The 21,754-nt window shown below is 37.1% G+C and overlaps 1 protein-coding gene across 7 annotated transcripts in view; it reads right to left on the reverse strand.

Moving 5' to 3' along the window:
• The window catches only part of bbx (BBX high mobility group box domain containing), a 47,361-nt gene extending 26,013 nt beyond the window's left edge, over positions 1-21,348 (reverse strand). For 2 of the 7 annotated variants that reach the window (XM_073874305.1, XM_073874306.1), the window contains exons 1-6: positions 20,975-21,348; positions 18,996-19,077; positions 3,447-3,618; positions 2,500-2,757; positions 1,050-1,251; positions 410-477 (exon numbers count right to left, since the gene is read on the reverse strand). In XM_073874305.1, the coding sequence (XP_073730406.1) occupies positions 410-477; positions 1,050-1,251; positions 2,500-2,757; positions 3,447-3,605 (687 nt within the window). In that variant the 5' untranslated portion in view covers positions 3,606-3,618; positions 18,996-19,077; positions 20,975-21,348. Of the gene's footprint in view, positions 1-409; positions 478-1,049; positions 1,252-2,499; positions 2,758-3,446; positions 3,619-18,995; positions 19,078-19,403; positions 20,224-20,298; positions 20,914-20,974 lie in introns of those variants that run through there. The other 5 variants (XM_073874300.1, XM_073874301.1, XM_073874303.1 and 2 more) reach the window with 5 other exon arrangements.
• Positions 21,349-21,754: the final 406 nt, after the last annotated feature.

The raw sequence follows: 21,754 nt of genomic DNA on the forward strand, positions 1-21,754 counted from the left end.
TGGCATTATTGACTCCAGATTCACCTGCCTCTTAATATCAAAAGCCATTCAAAATGCAAACCGTGGTTGGTTGTTTACATGACGATACCCCCGTGGGTTCATAAGCTACCATGTGGACCAGATTGGCTTGCTTGACCTCTACAGGGATAAGGTTACATGGGACCCTGCTTGTGAAATCCAGGCTAAAGTCTCGTAAACTGATTCATCATGAAGCATCAAAGTTTAATGGATTTCAATCTTTGACATGAGCTTACTTAGTCAGTATTAAATATATATCAAGATAATATTTTTACAGAATGTTGTTTACATTATGTAGGATGATTGAAAATCACAAAAAATGACTTTTTCTCAGACTGGGTCACATATTTGTTGTAGTGTAATGTAAGATATTACAAAGACATTTCTGTACCTCTCTGGCGGTCAGGGCGTGTTCCCCGGCTAGCAGCAGCATGCTTAGGCCGCCCATCTTAGTGGGATCTAAAGATAACAATTGCTCAATTTCAACCTACACATAATAATCAGTATATATTACATATTATTAAATATACAGTATTGTGCAAAAGTCTTAGGCAACCACTAGCTTTGTTGTTTCAATGACATCGGCTCGCTTTATTAAAATACAAATAAAAATCCAGGAAATATTTACAAAAAAGTCAGTATTTAGTGTGACTTCCTTTGGCACTTAACTATTTTGAGGCGACTTAAGTCCTGAAGTCATTAGATTAGAATCAGAAATTAGGGTTTTATTTAATTTAGGTTTAAGAAAGCCTGCAGATTTCTGCTATTGATAGTATAAGAGGAGATCAGACTAAATACTTCACACTTTAAGCTTACATTTTTTTATAATGCATGGAAATGTCCTACATTTTCTGGTTGTATTCTACTTACAAGATTGAGAATTAATTATAGATGATCACTATATGATCACCATTGTAAAAACAATAAATTTCTTGGTGGCAGGGTGGTCTTTTGCACAGTACTGTACTTATTATAGTACAGTAATAAATGCACAATGTGTATTCATAGTAAATGTGTAGATTTAGACCCACCTGCCATGGCGAAGTTGAGCTGGGGTGCATCTTCAGTTTTATGCTGTTTTTTGGCAACGGAAGCATCCTTGTTAGGGTTGGAGGGCAGAGGCCAGACCTTCTTGCGGGGAGTACTCATGGAATGGGAGGGGCTCTTTACCGGCTTGTTTGTGGCGGGACACCACTTGTAACCCGGGTTAGCCTTCATGAAAGCATCTTTATACTGTACAAAAAATAATTCCCAAATTAATCAACAACATACATCGTCACAGAAGATACGAAATGCTTAACAGGGCTACTATAGGTCATTAAACTGAAGCCAAGTCAAGGTTGAAGTCATTCTGACATCTGATCTTATGAGGTAGAGATGAGACATTTGACATGAGAATGTGTGGGTGAAACGCTAATAAGTGGTCGTCACTTTAGAAATCGACATCCTGCCTGCAATTAATGGGCAGATGTTTCACTTTATTAGATTGTAAATCTTCATTCATACAGAGCGTAAGGTTTTTAATAGCTTTATGGGATATAAACTCCATAACTGAAATGACGTGTTCCCCTGGTAAGAAATGTTCCTTTAGCTCAATCAGTAGAGCATTGCGTTAAAGGCACAAAAGTTTAAAAGTTTGATCTCAGGGAAGACACATACTCATGTATACTTGTAATGCACTCACTGAAAGTATATGCCAAATGCATAATGTACATTTTAAAGGTGCAGTGTGTAGAATATAGCCCCATCTAGTGGTGAGGTTGCGAATTGCATCCAACAGCTCAGTCCACTGCTTTCCCCTAACTTTTGAAACACATAAAGAAGCTACCGTAGCCACCGCCAGACAAACATGCCATAGTCTGAGACAACTTAGTAAAAACACTTATTCCATTAAGGGCTTCTGCAGAAACATGGCGGCACAAAATGGCGACTTCCATGTAAGGGGACCCTCGGTGTCAGTAGATAAAAACGTCTCTTTCTAAGGTAATAAACACATAACGATTCATTATGAAAGGTCATTATACACCCCTAATAATATAGTTTTGTATTTTATTTTGCAATTTTGTCAAGAGATCCTTCTAAAAATTACACACTGCACCTTTAATGTAAATGTAAAATGTATTGACTTTGGACCTTATGGAATTTAAAACGTATACTGGAATGTTTTCCTGTAAAACAGCTTTAAAACAATGTGCATGGGGAAAAGTGACTTAAAGGCGGGGTGCATGATTTTTCAAAAACACGTTGGAAAAGGAAGTCGTGCAGAGTACAAAAAAAAACACACCAGTAGCCAATCAGGAGTAAGGGGCGTGTCTACTAACAAACATCATTGTGTATGTGTGGGGCGGGTCTATCAAAAGAAGGTCCAGATTCTATTCGGGTGGGGGTGTGTTTGTTTAGGTGAATTTCAAACGTCAACATTGGTTTTCAGAGATCATGCACCCCGCATTTAAGTCTGAGTCACTAAAGTTTGATTCTCACCTCCTTGGCCATGTCTGTGTATTTCTGTTTCTCTTTGGGATCCAGAACGGCCCACCAGTCCGCCAGGATTTTCGTGGCTCCCCGGTTGTCAAGTCGCGGGTGCTGCTGCCGAACCAGCGAACGATGCCGTTTGCAGAATAGCAGAAATGCGTTCATTGGCCGGCGAGCCCGCTGCTCGGAAGAAAATTCTTCATTGTCATCCTCCATTGCAACACACTCCCCCTCCTGAACCCCGCTCTCAGCACATAAGGCCGGCACCTGAGACATGAAATAGGGAATAAAACAGGAAAAATTGTGATTTACAATGATGAAAAATCTACGAAAAACCACAAATAAAACAACGTATGTGCTTGATTTGTGCACAAGCTGATTTACTTTGGTGATGGGGGAAAACAAAGAGATTTATATTTATGCATTTGACAGGTGCATTTATCCAAAGTAAATCGCAGTGCACTTTGTGCTATACATTTTATCAGTCCATTCATTCCCTGGGAACTAAATCCATGCCCCTGGCATAGTTAGTACCATGCTCTACCAGTTAAGCTACACGAAAACAGTAACATATAAAAACTTTTGGCTCACGTTATATCTAGAGAGAGATAGTAGCAGTTTCGTTGGCTTCCAAGTATGTGCATTTTGCATTAAAGCATGTGAAAACTGTGTGCAATTAGCTTTCATTTAGCATTCATAAATTCAGCAAACTGACTTTTACAAAAAACAAATCAGAGATTTGCATGATTTAGTTGCATCATTCTTTATTTGACTATGCGTTTTCTTTAATTTTAGCCGAGTTTGATTATCCAGTGGTTAAATAGAGAGATGAAACATTAAGTGACGTTCTTTTAACTGTGGTCTTTTATCAACTTTAACCTACTATCCTTATGCTAGCATACTACTGAAAGCCACAAAGACCCCATTTTGATCTTTCATCTAGAAATATCACCCACCTTCTCCAGCTCCTCTTCATCCTCCTCCTCCTCTTCCTCAGAAAAGTCAGGAGCTTTCTTGGCCAGCAGCGGGTGCCACTGCAGGCACTTGCGTTTGGGCCGCTTTCCGCTGACCTCTCCCTCCACCGGAGGCTCTTTCCCTCCACCTCCGCCCTTCATACTGCTGCTGACCCTGAGGGCAAAGGTCAGGGGTTAATCACAAGCCTCAATGTCCTTTAACATTCATGATGAGGACACAAAAGGATGTGATTGTAGCTTGACAGTTCATTTAAAGGTGATGTATTTTTTATTTTTCAATGTTTAAATACCGGGCAACACTTTACTTTAAAGGGTGTTTATAAGACTGACATGACACATTCATAATCCTGACATGACACGTGTTATGAACATTAAGGAGATTTTTTGCACATTTATAACAACTGTCATTAAGTGTCATTAATTTAATGATGTCATTTTTAATGCAAAGATGACATTGTTTAACATGTCTTTGATATGACAAATTGACATTAACCAATACATTTTAACTTGTCATGACAACTTGATTACTAAGACAAAATAACTGACCACTTTTTACCAGTGATAAAAATTTAATTTGTCATTAAAATGTCATTAAGTGTTAATACTCTGTCATAGTTTTATAACAGTGTCATAAATATTCTTCAGTTCATAATGTTTTTTTAAGTTTCCTCCATGTGTTTAACAAATAAAATCAATCATTCAATAATAATAATATAATAATAATAATAAACATTTATAAAATTTTACTCTATTCCATTTGAAGACCGATTCACCTAAAATTAAATAAAAAAGTGCAATAATGGGTTAAGCCATGCACTGTTGGGTCCATATTGTTGCAAAGTTATTACATTAAATAAAATTGATTAAATGTTTTGTTCGTTTTTTCTCCTATGTCAGAAAATTTCAGAAACCTTGGTGTGAGGAAGAACCAGTTCTATTAGTTGTCAGTTTTTATGTATTGTGCACAAACATAAAATTTAGTTATAATCTTTTGACGTGTCTGTTGCATTTTGTTAAGGTATTTAAAATAATTTGACATATTAACACTTAATGACATTTAAATGACAGTTTAATGTAATGTTAGCCCATAAAGCTAGGTCGTTTCTTAAGTTTTGATAATTATTCTGCTTACTCAGGTTTATGACAGATTTATGAAAAGTTATGATGTATTGGTTTATGTTAAGTTGTTATAAAAGACAATTCAAACAATTTGAACAAATGACACTTTATGACAATTGTCATAAACGTGCATAAAATCTTCTTCATGTTCATGACACGTGTCATGTCATAATTATGAAGGTGTCATGTCAGTCTTATGAACACCCCTCCAATTAAAGTGCTACCAAATACTGTAATACTCAGTTTAATACGCAGACACAACAGCTATGTAAGTGATGCAATTTTAAAGGGTTATTACCAAAAAGTGTAAACACTACGGCTCTGGAGCATTCAAATATTGCTTTGTTTGTTTGAGTGGCCAGACATATTACCGTCTGGATCAACCAATGGTGTGATTTTGGGGTGGGACAAGTTATCTGCAGACAAGGATGAGGAAAAAGTGCCACGGAATAGAGATTTAGCATCTAGTCTACTAACCCCTCGTTCAGACAGCCAACGACAAGCAGTAGCAGAGCGACGCGATCTCATTCATTTCAATGGAAACCTGGCGACTTCCGGCGACACGAGCGACAGTGACCGTTGGCGACCGTATGGGCGTGTCCAGCGACGCGAGAAAGTTAAGAAAAGTTTAACTTTATGCAAATGTCGAGCGACTTTCGGGAGCGACTACCAATGAGAACAAAGCAGTGGAGTTCACGTCATCCTTCTCTCGTCAGTTACTGGCGTAGATGGTACTCATTTGTTTATGACAAGCAGATTTAGAAACGCCTCATTGAAAGAGACAAGCGACACACAGCGATAATGTCGTTGGCTGTCTGAACGAGGGGTCAAGAGATCATCTTAGTCCAACATGAATTTCCAAGCTGGTTTATGCTCGATTAGTACTGGTCTAGATGGTATACAAGTATCAACCACATGCCCTATCTTATGAAGCTGGATGACCAATGTAGGCTTTAAGGGTATGTACTACACACTAATCCAGATACATTTGAAAACGCCTCTATTTTTACAGTCCACGCGTCAGTGCTAGTACGATTTTTCAAATGTATACACTTGAGGTGAGCTTTGTTTTTGTTGACAAAAGCGTCATCTCAGTGTGGACAAAACGCAAAAACTAGAGATAAAGATGCGGTTCTAAACGAAAATGTCGACACGAGTTAAGAAGCCTGATTAAAACATCTAGATAAGACACGAGGATAAAGGCCAAAGTAAGGTCCATTTTAGAGTGTACACGACGGTGACGGTCTATGTACAGTGCACGTGAAGCAATTTTTGTCATCAGAAGAGTGCACATGTACTGTATGCTCACCCCTTGTATGTCATGCATGCGCCTACTGGAGAATGTTGTATGTAACCCAGGAGATGTATAATATTTTGTCACAATGGGCATACGTCTGTGTACACGTATAAGTCAAATAAACCAGGGTTCCGGCAGCACTTTGCAGTTCGGGCGGCCCGCCTAAGCTGGAAAAAAATTTGCTGCACGAAAGGCCGTCAAGTGCATCTCGGAGAATACGCACCACACCGCCAAATGAGAGAAAGACGTGGTCCATCACTGTCTGTAGGATAACTAGTAGCCAGTTGATAAAACATCCCGGAGAATAGCGCGGACACGCTTCACACCGCGAGCGTGCACGCGTGCGCACCACACAGCCGAAACTGGTCCGTCAACTGTCTGGAGGATAGCCAGTTGATAAAACGCGTGTCAGTGAGAACTGTAAGTGGACTCATGTTTTGGGTTTATTTACAGTAAGCCTGTTATTGTATTAATCTATAGTTCTTGCAAATTTAAAGTAAGTTAGCTGGTGATTTTTGTTGTTTGTGCAACCTGCTAGCTAGGTTGCACGTGCCTGTTGATTTGATATAATTGTTGAGCGCTCTTGCTCACGTTATTTATGTGCATAATCCGTTTTTACAATCTTCACGCTATCTATCATCGTTACCAACCCTACTACCTTAACTAAAAAATTTCTGCGGGAAACCCTGTAAACTATATTTTGCAAGGCTGTGTGTTCGACCGTACACGTACGTTTGCGTACACGTAAAAAAACAGCTAAACAGCAGCACAATTCTTTTTTTAAATAAATTTTTTCAAAACATTACAATAAGCAATGTAAATGTTAACCCTCAAGACCCATCACTTTATTTTCTCATAAAAACATTGATACCAGACATTGATGAAGGACAGAAGAGAAAAGAGATACAAGGAGACAGACAGCCAACCACAGACTGTAAATATAATTTGACAGGCGACATAAGAATATAAGAAAAGCCCAGACAGCAATAATGTATTTTTGATGGATCCATAAAACACACAGAGAGAATATTTAGGGCCAAAGACTATTGTGCAGCGCATTTGAGTATTGTTACTTCAAAAGGAATTAATGAATTAAATAAAATCATGATGTGCAGCGTAATGCAGTGTTCTCTGTCTATCTCAGCACAGTTTCTCTGCATCCACAGCACCAATGCAGCTTCACTGTACATGTGACCTTCACATACACATATACATCAGCTTTCTCTTCTCTAATAAATTACAACACGCACATTACACACAGTATACATTGGCCAAAGACAAAAAGGATGTCCAATATGATTTAAAAACCTTTTAGACATCTAGAAACATCCAAGTTTGTAGAAACGTAATATTTCTATGTATGTTAGTTTGTCAAAAATTGTGTACATCATATCTGACATGTATTTAAATGATATAAAAATGGTGTATTCTTGGTACAATTTTTTATTTTATTATGGCTCCTATGTAAATAAATGTGATTGTACACAATGTATTTTTTCTCTCCGGAATGTTTACCTATAAATAAGATTTTTTTACCAACCAAAATCCAGTGCTACGAACCCCACAGACAATGTCAAAACACATTTTATACATCACAGATTCTTTAGTTTTTTGTATGAACTGTTGTGATGTACTTCAAAATAACAAATCTGTACTTAATGAACAATAGAGTGTCACACCACATACACACATTCACTGTACGAACACATTATGATACAAATACATCATCATGCAGCTCAACATACAAACCCACTTCAACCCAGAGAGATACAGCACTCTGCTCATCATTAACAATCGTTAATGTATGCACAAATAAAGGATCATAACACTACGAAGGTGTTCGGCTATTACCTTGAAAGGAATTTGAGAGTACGGTGTATCATTAGCAGAAGACATCTTCTGAATATCTTTCTTGAGCTAGTGTATGCTGCCCTCTTGCTGCTAACTTACAATAAACACACCAGTTACTAAAGGCTTGTATTATTAGATGAGGTCTTGCATGTTTAATAAACTATCGTTAATGCATGATGTTAAAAACTCTAGGCAGACGCAGGGAGAGTAAACATAATGTCCGTAAACAAACCTACTTCCTACATTAGATGTTTGACTGTAAATTTAGAAAGTAAATGGTCTGTTCATCTAGAAACAAGAATTATTTTATTATTTTCTCACCCAAATGTTCTCATTTTTTTCCATGTAACACAAAAGGAGATGTTTGAGGAAGTTTGCATGGCTCTTTTCCAGGAATACGGTAAACATGACCAGCTGTCACGCTTCAAAACAGCCATGAAAGCACCAATCAAGTATTTAATACGATTCCTGCACTATATTTGAAGTGTTCTGAAGCCATACATCAGATTTGTGAGGACCAACAATTAAATCATTAAATCACAAGAAATTTCATTTGTGGATCAACATATTTACTCTGGTAAAACGCAAGGTCCAAGAAACAATTGCATCGCAAACGTACCTGATGTAAAAAATTGTGTTACTCATCTTGACAAGTTTAAACACATTATTTCACATTTCAGCCTGTTCCTCAAACAAAGCTATTGTCGATATAGCACAGTTAGCTTATTTAAAGACAGACACCCCATTTATTTAAATAATTTTCTATTTTAAAGTATTTTATAGGTAACTGAGTCAAAAAATAGTTGACTCAAAAATAAAAATTTCACTGATTGGTAAAATCAGGTCATAAATTTGTGAAAAACATGATCCATTAGTTTTTGGAAGAGATGCGATGTAAACTGAAGAGTTTCATTTAATCATTTAGCAAGATTTCTTACAGCAACTGTCCACAAGACACTTTTTTAAAACCAACTTGAATTTGTTTGTTTATTAGATGCTGTTCATTCAATGTCTTCATCAGTCATAAACTCTTGCAAGAGTGCCTGCAGATTTCTGTGTTTTGGGCCCTAATTTTTATTAGGAATTTATGATGTGTTATTATTTATGATGTACAGTTTTAAATGAAGAGTTTTGTTGCAAAACGAGATAACCACCGTTTTTTTAATTGTTCAGAAATCTCGTTTTTTGGTTGTGCATTCCAATTAATTTCAATTCAACTGCAGCTGGTTTGTTTTGATTTAAACCTTCATAACTTAAAAAATACAGCTAAGTAGCACCATAAAACAAAATAATAACATGATAACAAACATGTTTTGACAAAAATGTAAAAAAATGGATTTATCTCGTTTTGCAACGAAACTCTTCAAATAACTATTTGCCTCTTATAGAGAAAGAAGAATGAGGTGAATCCAATGAGGTTGCTAAGATTTATAGACTGTATGAAATGATTTGTTGGTTATAACGTAAATATAAAGTAAGTTACCCAGTTGCCTTAAAATTTTGAATGAATTTCACTTTATATTATTAAATATTAGATATTAGTTCACTCAAAAAAAGTGTAAAATTGTTGTCAACTAATATTTTTAAGTTAAATTAACTTAAACTTTTAAAGCAACCAGGTAACTTACTTTCTTTAGTTGAACTAATTTTTTTAACAGTGTACAAAGTTGTTTCCTTTAAGGTTTCCTAAATAATGGCGACCTTCAACAGAAACATAATTAACAATATAGCTGCAAGCAGCAATGCCGGGGTCAAGCCGAAAAGGGCACAAAAGGATGTAAAATTGAGATTGGATAAGCAGATTGAAGACCCTAGGTAAACCTAATGATTTCAGATAAAAAAACAAAAAAGTTATCCACAAAAATAATCTAAGTTCTTGTCTACTGCAATCTACCTTCTGTTATTGACAATCATGGAACATTAGAGCACTGAAGGACATGTGAGTGGTGTTTGCAGTGGCAAAACATGGGTCACATCATGTTATAACAAGTTTAATTAGTCAAAAGAGACTATCTGCGTGTCTCTACGATGTTCTGATGCAGAGATATAGCTTTTGCAAAAACGGTTAATAAGGTATTTTCAATGGTTGCTAGGGAGTAAATTGGCAACCACCAGTGATTATAGTCAAAGCTATGAAAGGAATAATCCATGATGACTCATGGTTTTAGATGTGTTATTGCAGTAGTTTTAGGCAAAAATACCATATTCTATCTCAAAACCAGTAGGTGGCGCAATTACAAAATTGTGCATGCAACATAAGTCATGATTGTGTTACATCTAGCTAGTTTTATGACTATACACTTTAGTTTAGTTAAGAAACAGTTGTATGACCATAGGACTGGCTTGTTATCAAAGGTTTTGTTCAATTATAAGGCCATCTAGTGGTGAAAGCATACAATTTTTTTGTGTAGCCTCAGAATGTGCTCATGCATCAGCGTATCAAATCTGGTGAAAAAATATATTTTCGTTACAAAGTTACAACCATTTATGTGTAAAAAACAAAAAAATTTGAAGGTAATTTTTCGTTTTTTGCAATTTTCGGCCATTTCTGATGAAAATTTTAATATAACGCCAATAGAACTTTTTGTTCAGAAGGTTAGGTTAGTTTCTTCCTATGGTGTTTTTGAGTCGATCGGAATAATGCTCGCGGAGATATTCGCGCATGTTTTTTAAGCGCTATTTTGATGCACAGGGCTAACCGTAAGACGAATCCTGGCATGTTTGGTATCGTTGGACTCGGCAACTATTCAAAACTCCAAGGAATCAAGTCCCGTGAAAATACGTCATTCACAGCCAAAGTTAAAGGCGCATAATACATTCGTCTGGCCACTAGGTGGCGCTGCAACGAAACTGTGCATGCACCCTCAGTTCTTGACTGCCATATCACGTACCAAGTTTTGTGTCAATAGGTCTAAGTTTGGCAAAGATACAGCCTAAAATCTGTTTTTTGCGCTCTACGTAAAATTTGTTGACGCGCCATACGACAACGGATTGGTTTATCAAAATTCTTTTAATAACTTTTTACCGTGAGGGTCTCTAGATGCTACATACCAATTTTCGTGGCAATCGGGTACAAACTCTAGGACGAGTTCGCAAAAGTAGGTTTTACGAATAATTCAAAATGGCGGAAAAATTTTCATGACGGAAAATGATGTCATAGGGTCTAATCGAATCGTCTTGAGCCAAGAAATCAGAGGAAACAAGAATTTTGTTTCTAGGACTTACGGATCAGAAGTTATAAGCAAAAACGTAAGTGCAACTTTGGACTGATGGTGGCGCTAGCGGGTTTGAGATAGAGACTCCAAAATTGCTATGGATATTATTTGGACTGTCCTCTGTCAGTGTGCCAAATTTCATAACTTTCCTACGTACGGTTCTATGGGCTGCCATAGACCGCAAGGTGACAGGAAGAATAATAAAGAATAATGAAGAAGAAAACTAACAGATACAATAGGGGTCTTCGCCCATTCTGGGCTTGACCCCTAATTAAAAATGACCACACGGCAAAAAACTAACAGTAATGACAACAGCAGCATTAGGTCATAGACCAAACAATACTTAAAACACGTACAGTATAATTTACTCATGCTGCACAGCATGCTGGGAACATGTAAACCCTGTCACAAAGGTTTGCAGGTGGTATAACACGCTTAAAGGTATATCCAAAGAAATTTATATTTCCTATAGTAATTGTGACCCAAAAAAAAGGTTAATTTTGTTGTTTATTTTCATTGTAATGTTTATTATTCTAAAGAGGAGTAAACCTGCTGATTGAACTAGCAGTTGAAGTAACATTCTTGTTACACAGAAACAAAAACTTTTTTATGTCTAAGTGACTGTAAAAATAAACTAAATTTAGTCTAAGCGCAAGGCATTCAAGATTATTTACAAAACAGATCTGTAAAGTTTGTTGTTGTTTTTTTCTAATATGTAGAAATATGTTTTCAGTATGAAAATAGGAATAAAGTTCAACAGTTGCAATAGTAAAAACAAGCATGCAATAAAGGGAGGTTCACGTTCATGTTTATAACAAATAACAAAAACTAAGTTTTAAAAATCGTTTTATTTTAAAGAGAACAGTGGAGTTCACACCACAACTATAATGATTAATGAATGATATTGTAGGGATCTCTTGACGAGCGTTTTTTCCAACTGATGAACGATAAACCAATGACACCCAATTAAATCTACTTTAATCTAAAGTTCATGTGCATTTGGAATATCAGTCAGGCACTGTGGAAAAGCTGAGGTCCATTACATAAAATTACCTCAGGTGTCCAGCGCTGTTGCATTGGCAGTGAAATTGACTTCATAATGTTTTTATTCTACTACTCTGACCATACCAAAAGGTAAGATATTAAAGAGCATCAATGGTCCTATTCACGTTTTTACATTTCCTTTGGTGTGTAAGTGTGTATTAGTACATGTTATCGATATGCAAAAGGTACAAACGCCAAAGTAAACGATGACTCGAGTTATCGTCTCCAACGTAAATCTCTTTTCTTGGACTACCACAATCACGTGGATTGTAGGCAACAGTTTACTTCCTGGGATTGGTGATGTAGACAACACCAACATTATCATAATTCCTTGTGCTTTCGACAAATAGCCTGTTAGATAACTCCATTGCATTTGCATTGCACTGTGACCGAATCTTTCAAACATGGTAAATAGCTTCACATTTCTGGCTGACATCAGAGGTATTCGGACCAATCACAACGTAAAGATTAGCTGGCCAATCAGGGACACAGAGCTTTTCAAATCCATGTGTTTCAGAAAAAGAGTCAAATCTGGAGCTACAAAAATGTACGGTATGTGGAAAACCATAAACCACGCTAACACATTATATTATACCAAATAATCTTTAAGATTACACAAACTAGAGTCACTGTTTGGAGATACGCAAAACGCAGTGTGTTGAGCACATCTGATAGTTATAGCTGCTGTAAATGCAACAAGAATGGGCATTTTTACATTTAATGACATTTGAACAATTACAAATGTTTTTATTAAAGGAAATATGCATTATTCGTTAATGCTATTAAAGGGTATATGATTTGCCCGAGTACTGCGCCTAAGCATAGTTACCTTTATCGTCCGGTAGTGTGGATCGCTAATATAATTATAGTTTTTTTAACGTTATTGTTATAATGTCAATGGCCAAATTTGATATATCAAATTTGATATACATTGTTTCATCAGACAAACTTAACTTCGGGTCTCCTTGTGTTTAATGGTCTAGCTAGTGACTAAATTGAACTTTGGAACAAATATCGGTAACACTTTACAATAAGGTTCATTAGTTAACATTACATTAGTTAACATGAACTAATAATGATCTGCACTTATAAGCATTTTTTAATCTTTGTTAATGTTAATTTCAACAATTAACTAATACTTTATAACGTTAGTTAATGCACTGTGAACTAACATGAACAAATTTCCATTAACTAACATTAACAAAGATTAATAAAGACTGTAACAAATGTATTGCTCATGGTTTGTTCATGTTAGTTAACACATTAACTAATGTTAACTAATGAACCTTATTGTAAAGTGTTACAAAAAATAACAAATGTTTTGGTTTCCTAAAAACGAGGGGACACAACGATCATGGATCACCACTATGTGTGGTTTAGCAGCCGACTTGTAGTATTATATACAATATATAGTAAAGATTTTATACAGTAACGTTAGCTTAGTATAGGTTTTGATACAATTTTGGCTAGGATTTGAACTAAGGTAATCTACTTGCTGTTTTGCTTGTTAATAAACTACTCAAAAGGTTGTTATTTAATCTTTGAGGGAGATTACCGGAAGCTATGTTTGTTCCACGAAAGCCATTTGTTTATGTTGTTACTGCTGAACCAGTCTATACAATATTAAAGCTACAGTAAACAGTTATGTTTAATTGCACAATGTGGCAATAGTCACTGGCTCATGTTCAAATGTTGTTTGTATATCGATTTTAATTTTAAATCTACAGTGGCTTGTTTCCAGGTGTTTGGCTACCACAGGCCTCTATTGGCCCGGTCTGTAATTGTCCTTGTCTGTGCAAAGTTATATTGAATTTTTCAACTTCTTTCATCAATGTTGGCTAGTAACTAGACTCTTAAACAGTGTATATTTAAAAGTTTATTTCAGTATAGCACCTTTCCCCATTTACTTGCATTATAAGTGCATTACTGTAAACTTGTTTTACAAGATAAAACGTGATTCAAAATGATTTCTTAAGCTTTAGCTCACTTTAACCTAACCTGAAACACTTTAAAACATTTTTGGTGGATGAATCAGCTCAAACAATTCAACTAAATCATCTAATTGAACAATGAGACATACGCACAAAACTCCTGAATAGTATTCTCAAACAGTAGTTAGATGATCAAGCATTGCTTGATTCTGAGTCAACTGATTCTAAAGTTTGATGTTTTATCTCTAAGAAAACTGAATCAACCGTGAATGATTTGATTTTATGATGAAATGTAAGGAATTATTTCACAATTCACTATATAAATTTAAGACATTCAAAATATTTTTGTACACTCTTAGAAAGGATGTGTTAATTTTTTATACATCATTGTGTGGTAAGCTTTTAACACATTAAGTGTAATTTTAACACATTATGCGTCATTTTCTGTTGATTTTGTGTTGAAATATAACACATGTTGTGTTAAAAGTAACACAAAATGTGTTGTTTCAATAATAACACAGCGATGGGTGAATTCTGGGACAACGCATTTAGTGTGTTGTCCCAGAATCAACACTAATGTGTTGTTTTTAACACATTTGTTCTTAGAGTGTACTTTTCGAACTAGGACAACTAAATTATTACCACAATTTACCAAATTTGAAAGAAGCTAATTTGTTTTCCTTCTTTGCTGAATTAAGACAACATAGACACAGCTGCAATATTTGCAACAGGTTTGCAGGATGCTGAAAAAAATCCTATTATATTCTGTATTTGTTTAGCCATTAGATCTGAGTGCACAATTTGCAGAAATTGGTGGTTGCTGAATAATCATAAGTCATATGGACCACATTCATTTTGTTTATTCTGTTATTTTGGAGTCTGACAGATTGTGTTGGCATTCACTTTCATTATATGGAGTAAAACAACATAAACCAGTGGTTCTCAAACTTTTTAGCATGCCCCCCCATTAGGATGCATCCACTTCGCCCCCCCGCCAAAAGAAAATAAATGATAGTCAAACTTAGAATTTAAATTAAACAAATCATATATCACAATGTAGCTCCGTTGGTTGGTAGCATTATCTATTTTCTGAGGTTTAATTGCATAGAATTTTATGAGAAGGTAATATATTCAATAAAATGTCATAAAACTTGCCCCCCAGCACCATCTTGTGGCCCCCTGGCCCCAGTTATTTTTGACGGAAATGTGGGCGCCGCCATTTGAGCTCCTTTGTGTGTAAGACTTCCGGCGAGGGACACTAGTGTGCCATTTAATGGGCTTGTTCATGTTTATTATGAAATCCAGGAAGGCCGTCATAATTTGTGTGTTTGGGGTTGCCATAATAGCAGGTACAAACGTAGTAAATCTCTACAAACCATTTTTTTTTACCATAATCCACGCACCGGAAGAGCTGAATGTGTATGTGGCGCACGTGCACCCATGATCTGTATCCACACATCCATCCAGTAAAACTTTTCTTAGAAACTGCCAGTAAAAACAACTAATACTATGCTGATAAAAATATGCTGATTTAGCTGGTTTATTTTTTTTTGCTACTTTATATTATTATAAAAATCCAGTTACAGTACAGAATTTATAAGACATAAACTGCTTATTAGTTCATGTTTATAATAGTTCTTAACGTGTACTTTTGTTATGTTTTAAATGATAATGCAAATAATTTTAAAATAAGCAAATAATTTCATAAGCTCATGTCTCCATCTAGTGCGTAAGAAGCAATGTAATCATATTTTCATAAAACGGAAACAATGAATACATGTATTAGTTTAATAAGTTTATTATAGTTTAACTTACTGTTTAAATGAGAAAGATGCTGCTGACTGTCAGACCACGTGAAGCTTGATGTGTCGCCATAAAAACTCAAACAAGTCAATTAAAAATCTCTGTTTAAAAAAAACTTACACCAGAGGGACAGTTGTGACATTTTAAACCATCGCCTGAAAAGGTTAAAAACACAAATTTTTGGTCTATTTCATGTACAAACACTCGACTGACATTCCCATTGTAAAGACAGGGTTTCCCGCAGCACTTAGCAGTTCGGGCGGCCCGCCTAAGCTGGGAAACCCTACCACCTTAACTAGGTCTTCCAAAAAAAGAATTTCGGCCGAAATGAGAGAAAGACGTGGTCCGTCACTGTCTGGAGGACAACTAGCCAGCTGATACAACATCTCAGACAATAGCGCGAACGATAGTTGATAAAACGCATGTCCGTGAGAACTGTAAGTAGACTTATGTTTTGGGTTTATTTAAGCCTGCTATTGTATAAGTCTATAGTTCTTGCAAATTTAAAGTAAGTTAGCTGGTGATTTTGTTGTTTGAGCAACCTGCTAGCAAGGTTGTGCCTGTTGATTAGATATAATTGTTGAGCGCTCTTGCTCACGTTATTTATGTGCATTATTTACATGCTACAGTAGTTACACTCCTTTAAGATAATGTAATTAATAGTGGAAAATAATCAGTTTTTGCAATCTTCGCGCTATCTATAATCGTTCGCAACAGACGTTCTATAACATCTGCTTCAGTTTGTGTTTATTAACCCTTTAGTTTCACATCATCACGCAGCTATTCCCGTTAGAGGTATCTGTTAAAAACATTTAATTTATTAATAATCTAGTATGTGTTCATTTTCTGTCATAGTTTCTTCAAATTTAAGTTTTATTTGAGTGTTTTAATAAAACTATTTTCATTTTCATCATGACGCGTACATGACCCGCCCCTTTGATTGCCACGCCCCCCAACCACCTTAACTAACAATTTTTTTGTGGGAAACCTTGAAAGATGCCTCTGTGCTTTTATAGTTGCGCTTTGAAGACCCATCACCCCCGAGCAACAACACGAAATGACTGAATATATCTTCATATGATACATCAGGCCACTTCTTAATTTCATCCTCACACTGGGTCATACATGGCAGGTGTAGTAAATCTTGTATATAAATATAAATATAAACTGTTTGCTCCACACCACTGTTTCCTATCGGTTGGCTATTAAAACGGACGTCTCGCACAAAAATATACGTCACATCTCACAAAATAAGGTAAAACATTCCACCTAAAATCTCCTCCTCTGTTTAATGAAATAAAATTGTTGAATTTCAAGAAACAAGAAGGTGAATAAATAATGACAGAATTTAAATTAGCCACCTGTTTAGTTTTAAATTAGGCTGTTTTTTAAGACATTTAAAGGAATAGTCGATTTTATTAAAAGAAAAATCCAGATAATTTACTCACCACCATGTCATCCAAAATGTTGATGTCTTTCTTTGTTCAGTCGAGAAGAAATGATGTTTTTTGAGGAAAACATTGCAGGATTTTTTTTATTTTAATGGACTTTAATAGACACCAACAATTAACACTTAACTCAACACGTAACAGTTTTTTTCAACTGAGTTTCAAAGGACTATAAACAATCCCAAACGAGGCATAATAATCTTATTAAGGGTCTTATCTAGCAAAACGATTGTCATTTTTGACAAGAAAAATAACAAATATACACTTTTAAAGCACATCTTCTCGTCTAGATCTGGTCGGGATACGCTAGTTGACCCCACGCAATACGTCATGACGTCAAGAGGTCACAGAAGACGAACGCGAAACTCCGCCCCAGTGTTTACAAGTGTCTTGAAAGAGGACCGTTCCTACGTTGTTGTATGTCAACTGATACTAATTAATGTCTTTGTGTCAGTTTATTGTTTAAAATGGTCCGCAAATGTGCGTTGTATATATGTAACACGTGACCTCCCTACTTCACTACGCATTTACGTTAGGTCGCGCTGGACTGGACCTAGACGAAAAGTTGTGGTTTAAAAGAGCATATTTTTTTATTTTTCTTGTCAAAAATGACAATCGTTTCGCTAGATAAGACCCTTATGCCTCGTTTGGGATTGTTTATAGTCCTTTGAAACTCCGTTGAAAAAAACTGTTTCGTGTTGAGTTAAGTGTTAATTGTTGGTGTCTAAAATCCATTAAAATGAGAAAATCCTGGAATGTTTTCCTCAAAAAAACATAATTTCTTCTCGACTGAACAAAGAAAGACATCAACATTTTGGGTGGCATGGTGGTGAGTGGATTGTCGGGATTTTTCTTTTAAGAAAATGGACTATTCCTTTAAGAAAGAAGATAAAAGCCTCAGGGGTGTATTTTAAATGCACAAGTAGGACCAATGATGCTGTTTTGTTTAAATAAATATTTCAATATTGAATATTTATTTAATATCTAGGAAGTTACATGTTATATATAGATGTGTCACTAGCAGAAATAATAAACTGAAATCAAACTTTAATGCACTGTTGGTAAATGTACTGAAAACATCAGAAATGTGTTGTCTGTGAGAAAAGGATATATATGAAGAGTTTCGTTGCAAAACGAGATAACCACCATTTTTAATTGTTCAGAAATCGCGTTTTTTGGTTGTGCATTCCAATTCATTTCATTGCAACTGCAGTTAGTTTGTTTTGATTTAAAACCTTCATAACTTAAAAAATACAGCCTGTAGCACCATAAAACAAAATAATAACATGATAACATAATAATAAACATGTTTTGACAAAAATGTAAAAAAAAATGGATTTATCTCGTTTTGCAATGAAACTCTTCATATGTTTATTACAAACAACAACAACATGCAAATAGTGGATTTGGAGGCCTGCAAACTTTTACAACTCTGTTACCAAACTATGAACTACACAAAAACATGAATACAAAAATCAGAGCACTGAACTGCACTTTAAAAATCTGACACGTGCTATGCATTTGATAAACACATATGATGGCCATATACAAATAATTGCCATAAAAGGTTATTATTGTTGTTATTGTGGCAAATAATAGACCTTTTTTAAGCAGCAATGATAAAACGCTGAAGAATGAATATGAATTTTATCTCGGATTGAGCACGATCCCAATAAGCAGGTGATTATGTACAGACATGAGCTTAAAAACCTGTGATGTCATGAGTGTTTGATCAATGATGTCAATGCATTAGACCCAAAATACACTGCGAATTTAAAAGATATGAAGGGAAAACGCATGGGATGAAGTGAAGGTGTACTTACAGAGTCACAGAATATGGAAATACGGTATTTGAAAGATGAGGATGGATCTGTCAGTCGTGCTGTATCATGCGATGAAGATGACCTACAAAGTAAAAGAAAAAAAAAACACTGTGCCCTCAGTACAGGAATAAATCGTCAAAAGCAAAGCCAAATGCACGGCATAAGTCGGATCTCGTCGGTCAGCGACATTTTTTAACCGTGTGTTGAGGATTAGTTAGTGGTAGCCTATGACACATAAACTACGGTGGCACCTCGTTGTTGTTGATGAAGCGTAAAGTTATGAATTCCCGGTATGACATCACTCACACCATACACTGTATGTATCAAACGCTCGTGCTCGTTCACGAATGTCGTATTAAAGCACGTCCGACACAGTTTCGTCGAGTGGAACGACAGTACTGTACGTACAGTATTGCAGCGTTTAGTTTTCAGGTATAGCCTGACAGTGGTGCTCTCTCTCCCTCTCTGCAGCCCGAGGGAACTCTAGATCACAAGAACTCCACAAAGCACCATCTCCGTGATATATCCCGATTATTTACATCATCGAGCTCATTTCACACTTCGTTTGACCCCTGATCCGAATCGTGCTCCGTTTTGCATCTCGGTGCAAAATGTCGATGTGGGCTCTGACAAGCCAGACACACGAAGAGAGTCCATCTTGCTTTGGGGAAGATGAAGTATAAATCTCACTCCTGTCAAACTCCGCCAGTGCGTTTTCACGGAGAGAACCCCCACCGCGTGCACACGACCCCTTTCGTTACTTAAACTAGGGGTTTTCGGGGGAGACTTTTCAAATGAGACGGGTTTGCGCTCGGGTTTCCCACAGCGTTTTGTCAGATAGACTAAAAGTAGCTGGCTAGCCTGCTAGCACCCGTGATGCGAGATTGCTCTGGCGTGTCATTAACAGAGCCATACGCGATAATCGCACGATCGCCGTTGGACACTTTGCGTCCGACGTTCGCGCTTTTGAAACGCAACGAGTTTGATCGTTGTTACATTGTAACATTGCGTTGGATGAGGGAAGTGGCCATTCGGTTCCCCTGATGAGGGCACATAGCTGCCTTGATCCGTGTTATATCAACGCTTTGCATCGCCAAATTCACAGAAACGCTGATGTTCGGCAGGTGTCAAACACGGCGATCCCTTTAAGTTGTTTATAATCGTAGCCCTCGGGATCTCCATGTCGGTGCAACAAACTGGCACGAATTTCGCACCGTCCACCCGATCGATCGACACTCGGGTCTTTTTCACGCACAAAACACGAAGTTTTCAGTCATCGCGGCGTCCGTGGATGCAAACTTACCCCTGAAATCAAGCCGAAATGCCAGGGCCTTCTCATTCCAGCCTCCCGTCCACCTCAAACTTATTGACACATCGGAACAGTTCTGCACTGGCCGTCCGTACAGTAGCCCCACAGACAGACTCACCAGCACTTACTGTCTGTTATTTCTACCGGATGGACGCCGCCGTGCTTGGAAAGGCGCAACGTGAAGTCGACAAAACTACATTTGAATCGCGATGATCACTATATAAACGAGTAACGGTGGGGCCGAATCGCACTTAGTATCTGTACTTTCGTTTCAAGCGAACAATTTTCTCAGCTTGTTTTCTCTTCGCCCTCCTCCCCCAAGTGTTCAAGTGTTCCCACTGACTGCTGTGTTATGAAGCCCTTGTGCACAGTGTGTGGATGTTCATAGCGCTGGACTGACTGGCCTACCCTTGTCACATCATCATCATCTTCTTCATCATCATCATCATCGTTCACAGTCAAATCATTCTGCCTAAACTTTTCTGCTGTCTTTTAGTTGCACCCACTTCTCAAGGGTCGACACCGCCGCGCCATTCAATGCTTTTTGATCATAGATCAACTCGTCTAACACTACTTTATTAGAGCTTCCTGGGTGTTGTATATTACTGGTGTCAGATCGGCGCCGTGCTCGTCAAATAAAGTCTAACAGTGCATGTGCGTCCGCACTTACCGCCACCAAAGTGACTTAACAGGTCCGGAGTCGACTACGCCGTTGTCCACCTCTCTCGCCCCCTCGATAGTGCCTTTTCCCGTTCACTTTTTTGCAACATACAGTCTACTGTACATGCAGTGAGTGAAAATATAGTTTTCATGTAAGGCGAGTTGTGATTGGCCGCACGCTTGAGTGACGGCCCGAGACCGCCACTCAGAAAGCGCGAACCATTTCGGCACGGTTCCGAGATAGAGAGATTAAAACCACATCTTCATAATGTCCTGGACGTTTAAACGACACGCAAAACACACAACAGTTACAGAAGAATTGTAGAATATCATTCATTACGTGAAAGGAAAGTGTAAACTGAACGATATGGACGAGCCATCGTGAAAACAGACCTTGTACACAGTGTGTCTGAACAAACACACACGCAGCAGTCATCGAGCACAAACACACATTAGTGAACAACATTGCCCTTCATTCACACATTGCATACGATAGTTAAGGACTCGTCGTGGGTAAAACACGATATAAAGCGGTGTGTGTGGTAATTTGTGTCATATCTGTCGCTCTCTGTCACGCTGCACCGTTTTCCTGTCTCGTTGCCCTCTTTATAGACTTTTTCTGCACGCGAAGCCTGCGCGTGCTTACACGACAGTGGACATTACGTTATCGGCCATAAATATCTGTAACAACAGTGAGCTTTAATAAAACAATCCGTGTCCGTAGATGAATAATTATGTTGACATGATGATTTATGATTACGATGATGATGATGAGGAGGAAGAGGGGGGT

This window comes from Misgurnus anguillicaudatus, chromosome 12, assembly GCF_027580225.2.
Source record: "Misgurnus anguillicaudatus chromosome 12, ASM2758022v2, whole genome shotgun sequence".
Taxonomy (NCBI): domain Eukaryota; kingdom Metazoa; phylum Chordata; class Actinopteri; order Cypriniformes; family Cobitidae; genus Misgurnus; species Misgurnus anguillicaudatus.